The sequence below is a fragment of the Mus caroli genome, unplaced genomic scaffold, assembly GCF_978045245.1.
Source record: "Mus caroli unplaced genomic scaffold, Mus_caroli_1 scaffold_2, whole genome shotgun sequence".
Taxonomy (NCBI): domain Eukaryota; kingdom Metazoa; phylum Chordata; class Mammalia; order Rodentia; family Muridae; genus Mus; species Mus caroli.
Genome location: NW_028227257.1, coordinates 156,745,482 through 156,754,401, shown reverse-complemented (window position 1 = coordinate 156,754,401; position 8,920 = coordinate 156,745,482). Strand labels below are relative to the sequence as shown.

General features: G+C 42.1%; 1 protein-coding gene across 1 annotated transcript; it reads left to right on the top strand.

Moving 5' to 3' along the window:
- Positions 1–3,664: 3,664 nt before the first annotated feature.
- Il36rn (interleukin 36 receptor antagonist) lies at positions 3,665–8,105 on the top strand. The gene is made up of 5 exons (XM_021156387.2): positions 3,665–3,802; positions 3,906–3,958; positions 6,123–6,208; positions 7,264–7,391; positions 7,601–8,105. Exons 1-5 carry the CDS (start codon positions 3,665–3,667, stop codon positions 7,823–7,825), a joined length of 630 nt encoding a protein of 209 aa, XP_021012046.2. The 3' UTR covers positions 7,826–8,105.
- Positions 8,106–8,920: the final 815 nt, after the last annotated feature.

Here is an 8,920-nt window from a genome sequence, read left to right as displayed (position 1 = left end):
ATATGTATAGAAATACTCTATACTCGGATGATCCAAAGGCCTGGGTTTCTTTCATCCACAGAACTGACAGAGGAAACCTCCCCTAATATGAGGTTTATTTGATACAGCTGAACAAGGAGGCGGGCTTATGGTACACAGCCGTAAGAGGAGAGACAGTTAGCTAATCTCAGCAGGAGTCACTCTAGGGGAGCAGCCCCAGGCTGCAGTCATCCGAGATGAGGAAACTGTGATCGATACTTTCTGAACATACTGGTTTTAGCTAAAGGTCAACTGTCAATAAATATCCATATTAGGCCAGGGGAAGGCCTTGGCCATCCCCATGAGTCTGAAGTTTTTGATCCGTGACATGGCTGTGCTTATGTCAACAGAACGCATTCACCTGGGACATCCCCTATCCACAGTGTGGGCCTCTCTGTGGGGTGTGTTTGTCATATGGCAGCTGACTTCAACCAGGTGAATAATCCAAAAATAAGCAAGAAAAGCTACAGTCCCCTTTATGCCATAGCTGCAGAATTGACACAGTGTTTCCTACCTCAGAATGGAACCTGTTTACTGGAAACAAGGCACCAGGGTCCGTCTCTTCTCATGGGAAGGCAAATGAAATATCATCTCTTGTAGGATTATACAGCATTTTTTTTAAATTTTAGTTAGTGTATAAAATAATAGACTTCTATATAACATCTTCATGTGCTGCATGTATATTGCTATATTGGCTCATGCTCACTTTCTTATATTATCCCTCTCCCTATGACAAGCATCTCTGAAATAGTCAAGAAACCATGGGCATGTTTTAAGTCTACCCAATCCACTTTTTGTTACCTTGATTTATAAGAAAAAGAGAAGTATTTCACTCAACTCCAAAGCCTGTAAAGTCAAGGGTGGCACTTTCATCTGATGTAGTCCCCATTGCTGGTGAAGATTCTTCAGAAACCAAAGAAGGCAGGTTAGGGCACTGCCCACTGAAAGAAGCATATGCAGGAAATAGAGCCACGATGGCTTTATAATAAATCCACAATCCATCAATTCATGAGCTTGATAATCCTAACTAGATTAACTCATTCCTCTGCCCTCAGGAATCAATAAATTTGCAAAGGTCTCAACTATCTCTACTTCTTAATATCACAATGAAGATTAAATTTCAGCATAAGTTTGCTCTTCATGTATGTTTGTTAAGTATGTAAAGTAATGGGTTCTATCATGGCATTTCCATACATGCATATAATATGCTTTAATCATAATAATCCCTTCTATGACTCCTTATGATCTCTTCTCCCTCTTTTCTGCTTCCATATCCTTAATAATTATTCCCTTAATCATTCTTGTTCTTTTGTTCTAGCTAGATATCACAAGTGAGAGAAATTATGCATTACTTGTCTTTATGAGATTAGCTTATTACATTTAACATGAAGAACCCCAGTTCCACTTTTCCTAAAGTAACACAATTTTATTATTGTTTATGGCAGAATAAGACTCCATAGGATGTGTACACCACATTTTCTTCATCTACTCACTCACTGATGAGAATCTAGGCTGATTCTATAGTTTGGATATTGTGAATAGTGTAGAGATGAACACCAGCATGAGTTTCAATGAAGAACCATGGGCTTTTATTGGGACCTAATGCATATTAATCAGCCACTCAGACCAAGGGATATGTTCTGGAGCTATCTAATTGTTAGTGAAGTCGTTGTGCCAGAAGAGATCTGAACCCCATACTGACATCACTTTCATCTTGTGTGTGAAGACTTTGTTAACGACGGTTGTGTGCATCCTTTCATTTGTTCATGCTTGTATGGGTCTTTACATTTCACAGCTCAATTCACAGCAACAATGCTGGAAGAAACATCTCTGCTTGCACATCCCAGCAAACTTGTCACATCCCTGCAGGCCATCCACACAGAGAGACATCATTCGGTCTCAGGAAAAAGGTAGAGATAGCAATATTTTGGCCTGATGGCACTGTTCACTAGACACTTGGACACAATTCACACAATGCAAGGGTCAGGGAAGGTGGCCTGGGCAGATGATATTTTGCCCAGGAAAAAATTTAACTTTATATGTTTGAGAATTTCATACGTAAGTACTGTATTTACATCATGTCTAGTCCTGCTCCTCCTATAACTACTCCTAGATACCTTCTGTTCTCTTTCAGAATCATGACCATTTCTTCTATAAGGTTTATTGTTTCACACACGTGAGCACATGCTCTAGTACACACATACACACACGATACTTAGTCCATTTTTGTGTTGTTTTTTGTGTTGTTGTTTGAGCTGACCATTTCAGACTGGGTAACTTATTAGGGAATTTATCCCTAGAGAATTCTTCATTTCTCAGCAGTATGACCTTGTGAATTTCCTTATCTACAATGGCATGGCAACTGGTGAAGTTACTATGTATGTCTTGCTTAAGCAACCACATCATTGAGGTTTTTTTTAGTACAGCATTGCTGTCATGTATAGAAGACACTAGCTCACAGCAGGTGTCCTAGTTATCTGGCTATTTTAATGAAACAATATTTTCTTCTCTGACAGATAAGAACAATCTTGCTTAAAACTCTACTTTGCCTACAGGCTGCTTCTTCCTAAAACTCTGTTCTGTTTTGTTTTTGTTTTTTTGTTGTTGTTTCTTTTTGCAAATATTATAGTGTTGTTTCTACTATAATAGAAAACTAATAGTCCATCTGCAAATTTTGCATAACACAGCTTCTACATTCAATTTACTTTCCTGAAAGACATTTGCCACAGTAATAATCAATAGTTTGCAGGAGGATTCAAAACTTGAACATTTTTGTTATGCACTGATGCTTATGTTTAATTCTGTTAATTTGTAGAGGTATTAAAAAACATATTAATTATTTTATATAATTACATATTGTTTTACTAACCAATTATTTAAGACAGGCAAAGTATAGAATTGTAGCAGTTTGTCACACATAATGTTATATAGCAAAAGCAAGCAAGCAAACAAGCCCAGCTTCAAACAGGACCAATACAAGGATAAGTAGATGAGTAAACGTGAATGATGCTGTGATTATACTCTATAGAAGACTATAGAGCTATGCACATTTACAATGTCATTATCATGTTTGGTATAGGAAAAGATTCTGCTAAGTTCCTGCATGAATATGGGGGAGTGAAAACACACAGTTTCTGTGGTGGTGCTGTACAGAAAGCTGCCTGTGGTTAAATGTGTTCGAAGGAAAAGGTGTTGACAATGTTGTGTTGTTTTTTTAAATGCACCCAAAGGCAGGTAAGCATGCATATTTTTCTTTATTGCTTGTCTGGATTTTCTGGTTTTTCTACAACTGTTGCCTAAACATTCCTAAGCAAATCTCCACCTCCAACGGCTCCGCAGGTCTGGCAAAGGCAGGAAGAAGGGACTGAAGGAAGGAAAGGAGAAAGGGAGAGAAGAAACAAGGTTGCTCTGGCTTTCCAGATCTACTTCCTTAAGCAGCTGAGCGTGCCTGAAGAGCTGGGAAGGCCAGAGGCAGTCCTTTCAAATCCTTAGAAGGAGGCTGACTGTGGAAGCTTCCTTCATTGAGAGAGAAGGTGAGAGCAACAGTAGATGCTTTTGAAAGTTTGGGATGCTGTAAAACCATTCTGGGAAAGCCTGCTCCTCCCTAGTGAGTTTCAGGCTCCTCCCTGGATCATTAGTGTATTTCATGTACTTAAAGGACCATGGCATTTTGGAGGAGCAAGCAGACAACCACAGGCTCCTACCTGGAGAAAAGGGGAGATATGATGGATGCTTTGTGGGCTCTTTCCTGACTTCCAGATCCAGAATCGCCTGCTTCACACAGGCTATTCACATACTGACAGGCTCTGGAGCCTGCTTTCTACTTAGGTCTCAAATTTTCCAGCCTTGTCTTTGCCTAAAATTTCCTGCTGTTTATTTCAAAATAGGGTCTACATACTGTGGAGCTCATGATGGTTCTGAGTGGGGCACTATGCTTCCGGTGAGTATTTGGTCATCTGATTTGGTGGTGTCCTCAGAAAAGTGAGTTTCAGATAGAAAAGAAGGGCTGTGCTCTCATCTGGGCTATCACAGATGGCTGGGAAGATGGGACCAATACTGTCCTTGGAGCTCTGGTTCAGACATGGGAAGAACTGAGCAGGATCCTCACAGGTTCCTGATTCTAAGTGTGTGAAATGAGGGATGGGACAAGAAACTAGACAGTCTAGAGCTGCATCCTGTCATTGTTGGTGAGTGGAATGGGGTGTCCCTTAGAGAGCTCCACTCTTGCCTCTCATGACGATAAATTGCCATCAGCCCAGCCACTGTACTAATTCCTCCATGGTCCTTGCTGGGGATGGAAATCACAGTCCCTCCCTGGTATGCACTGAGCTCAGAATGTTACCACGGATTTTACAGCAGCAGATGGCAATGCTTCTTACTCTCACTGGACTCAGTTTATAGCTTGTCAGCCCTCTGTATCTGTGGTCTCTATAATCACATTTTCAACAAACTGAATTGAAAATATTAGGAAAAAATTACATATGCGCTGAGCATATGCAGACCTCCCTTAAATAACAACATAACTATTTATATAGTATTTGAATGGAATTAGATATTACAGTAATATAATATCTTAAAGTTAAAAGTATTCAGGAGGATGTATATCAGTTAGAGGTGAATACTACAGCCATTCTATCTAATGGCCTTAGCACCTGTGGGTTTTAGTATCTGCAGGGGTCCCAGAACCAATTCTTATGCTACCAACATGTTGGAGAGTTTCCTGAAGTGTGTCCTCTGAAGTTCAGCCCCATGAAATGGTTTGTACATTAGTGTTCTCTGAGTGAGTGAGTAAGTGAGTGAGGGTATGAAAAGATAACTCCTCATCATGTTTGGCTGGGAAGATGGCTCCACGGAAGATGAAAGAAGTTCGTGTTGGGAAAACGTAACCTTAGAATTCATATCCTCAGAGTCCACATAAAAGCCTGGTGGGTGTCTGAAGCCAGCCTCTAATCTCAGCACCTAGATGGAGAGACAGGAGATCCCTGGGGCAAACTGACTAGACTAGTCAAATTGGCAAGCTCCAAGTTCAACAAGAGTCCCTGCCTCAGTAAATATAGTGGTTCAGGGTTAAGAAAGACATCCAAGGTGGAGTTGTGGTCTACATGTACAGGCTCAAACTTATGGGCATGCATACACATACACCAACACATACATGAGCATGAAGACACATATGCACACCACACACACATACAGATGCAAAAAAAAATGTTTGGCTAGACATCAAGACAGTTTTATACTGCAGTATTCTATTGCAGAATGAAAATTTCATCTTAACAATCTCAGAAAATCAGCTGAGAAGTAACTTTGAAAAATAAAACTTTAAAGAAAGTCCTCATGATAGAATATATGGCCAAATGGATGCAAATAGGCTTTGAAGTGTTCAGTCTGATTAGAAGTGAGAGGTAGAGTAGGTGGAACTATGAGTGTAAGGCCAGCCTAGTCTACATAAAGAATTTCAGGCCAGTCGGGACTACACAATAAGATCCTGTCTCAAAAACAAAACAAAGACAAAAACAAAACAAAACAAAAACAAAAAAAGCTGAGCATCAGATTTTAATTAGGAAGAGGCCTGGGTGTTATTTAACCCACTGTCATGGTTTAGAAATGAAGAGAGTCACACTCAGAGCAAGCAAGAATTTTGTTTGTTCCAGCTCATCTCCAAACCTTCCTGGTCAGAATTAGCGCAGGTAATACCCTCTTCTGCTCACAGAGACCTCACAGGAGTTAAACATGTCCAAACAGCTTTCAGGTCATCAAGACAGGTAAGAAGCCTGTGATTCAGGGGACTCAATGAAGGTTGAAGAAGAGGTATTCTGACGTTGAAGAGCCTAAGGCTCCAACTCATAGACCACCAACAGAGCAGAGAGGATGTAAAAGATTTTGGGGAAATATGGGGAAAGGACAGACCTCGGACCCAGATGGAAGGAAGTAGGGAGGATCCGTAATCTTACAGTGCGAGGACCCAAAGTTGCATGACTGTGTCTGTAACAGTAGAAATACAGGGAGACAACACACCTGAGTTTTTGGGCATCCTTCTGGAGCCAAGGCAAGGTAGGATGCCGTCCCTATCCTTTATGGAGTCTTATTCCTTCCTGGTGTTTCAGAATGAAGGATTCAGCCTTGAAGGTACTGTATCTGCACAATAACCAGCTGCTGGCTGGAGGACTGCACGCAGAGAAGGTCATTAAAGGTTGGTATCTATGAGTCCTATGTCTCTGCACTCTCTAGGGGTATGTGCTTAGCATCTCAAATTGTTCTGTAAACCAGTGGCAGGTCTGCAGACCACAGAACCACCAAGTCAGATAGGGAGTCACAAAACAGGCTTTAAACAAAGTGTAGACCCCAGTGCAGTCTCTGTGTAGAAGTGGAATATTTTCTGGGACAAATGACCTGGTCCTATCATAGGCTTTAGAATATTCTGCCACCACAGAAGCCAGTGCTGGGCAGAAGACTAAAGTAGATCTTCATTCCCAAGTAAGTTGGCTCTGCTCTTCCACCCTGCTCTCTAGGGATCCCACAGTGGTGAGATCTGGACAGTAACTGCCACCCTCTGACCTCCTGCTTACTTATGGTGCCCTCAGACTTTGGCAGGCCTTTGTACAACAGTGTATACATGTGTACTTGGGCATCCTTATGAAGTATGAAAGCTATATATATCCTTTTGTTGCATTTTGTGTACATAGGTGTCTATGAGAACACTACATGAGAGTTCATATATATGAATGCATGCATAAGCTCATGTATATAAATATGTGTGTATATGTGTGCATACAATATGCACATAAGCATTGTATTATGTGTACATATTTTGATTATGTGTAATATGTTTAGGGGAACATACATATGTGTAATTGTATCTATGTACATATGTGTATAGTATGTATATGGTGTGATGGGTGCTATACAGTGAAGAGTGAAATCATTTTCTGTTCAAAGGAGTTTTATATATATAACTCTAACAGGACAAGACAAGGTGCAGAAAAGAGACCTGGGACCAAGAGAGTAGTAGGAGGGGTAGAATTTAGAGAATTTCTCAAAGTTTGGCTTTAGAAAAGAGAGATTGAATGGGAGATTGTACCTGTGTTCCTATGCTTTGGTTTCTTGTCTGGGCCAGGTGGCAGATTAGTCTTATCCATGTGTTGGAAAGCAGGATGCCTCACTCTGGTTCTACTCCTCTTAAGCCCCTACTCAGAGAGAGTGGACAGAAGGAGACCTAAGCTCTCACATCTTGCCTTTTCCCTCTAGGTGAGGAGATCAGCGTTGTCCCAAATCGGGCACTGGATGCCAGTCTGTCCCCTGTCATCCTGGGCGTTCAAGGAGGAAGCCAGTGCCTATCTTGTGGGACAGAGAAAGGGCCAATTCTGAAACTTGAGGTGAGTCCTACTGCAGCATCTTTGTATTCTGGGCCTGAGCTAGGAGAGGCAGAGAGCACCGGGACTGCCACACAATCTGAGTACCTTTGGATGCTGGTGAAGGCAATGCTGATCTAACACTGTCTCCTCTCTAAGGACCTTTCCCTTGCCCAGCTTAGCCCTCCCGTTTGCCCGCTCCTGTGTCTCATCCTCATGCTCCTTTTCTCCAGCCAGTGAACATTATGGAGCTCTACCTCGGGGCCAAGGAATCAAAGAGCTTCACCTTCTACCGGCGGGATATGGGTCTTACCTCCAGCTTCGAATCAGCTGCCTACCCAGGCTGGTTCCTCTGCACCTCCCCGGAAGCTGACCAGCCTGTCAGCCTCACTCAGATCCCTGAGGACCCCACCTGCGATGCTCCCATCACAGACTTCTACTTTCAGCAGTGTGACTAGGGCTGCGTGGTCCCCAAAACTCCCTAAGCAGAGGCAGAGTCGGCAGTGGTGGCTCCTGATAGAGGATAGAGAGACAGAGGAGCTCCATAGAAGGTGGCTTACTCCTCTCCTTCCCTACAGGACTCCCGCTTCTGACCTAAGACACACAGACACTCTCTTCTCCTGCATCCCAGTGCTGGTAAATCTTCTGGTATTTGGAGCTCAATGTGTAGATTCTTTCCAATTGGATGGTACTACCTCTGGTGTGGAACCCAATAGAAACCACATAAGACCAACAAAGAGCAACATAAAAGATTCTTGGGTGAAGAAGAGGTGGGAATTGTTCATACATAGTAAGATCTGACACAGTACCTCAGAAGTCTTGCCATTCCCTACTGTTCTGGAGAAAGGGGGGAGGGGTCACCAAGACTTTCTCTGGCTGGCTAGCCCTTTCCCTCAATCTTTCTGACATCTGCAGCCTCTCTCATTCTTGCCTTCATTCTCTGGCCCTGAACTGAGAGGGTGATATCAGGATAGCTGACAGAAGATGACCAGGCACACTGTCCTGGTTTGAAACCAGAGGGACAATAAAAACCCCTGATTCTGATCTCTACTCACATAAAAAGAAGCTTGTGAACATTAAGTGGGGAGAGATTGCTACTAAATAACATACCTTGTAATTTCATCTTAATTAAAATATACTTCTCTATATTATATATTTTAAAAGGGATCTGGAGTGCTTACATCAATTGTAGCCATGTCCAGGTAGGGGCAAGATAGGTGACTTTCTATTTGTGTCTATTACCTTTTTCATAATGGAGGTGGGTTATTTGCATAATAATAAAAGGAATCAATATGGAGGGAAGTGAAGCAGTCATAGTTTCTGGTCATCCTCACCATCTGCTAGAGTGAAATCCAAACTGAGCTCATCGGTTCTAAGAGGTAGGAGCAGGGAGCAAGAGGCAGACTCCAGAAAAGCTAGGAAGAATGTGAAGGGTTTATGCTAGAATCTCCTGGGTAAGGGATTTACAGAAGAAATAAAGAATAGAAGAAAAGAGTAGAGGGAGGAATGGAGGGAGGAAGGGGGGAGAGAGGAAAGGATAGTGGGAAGGAAGA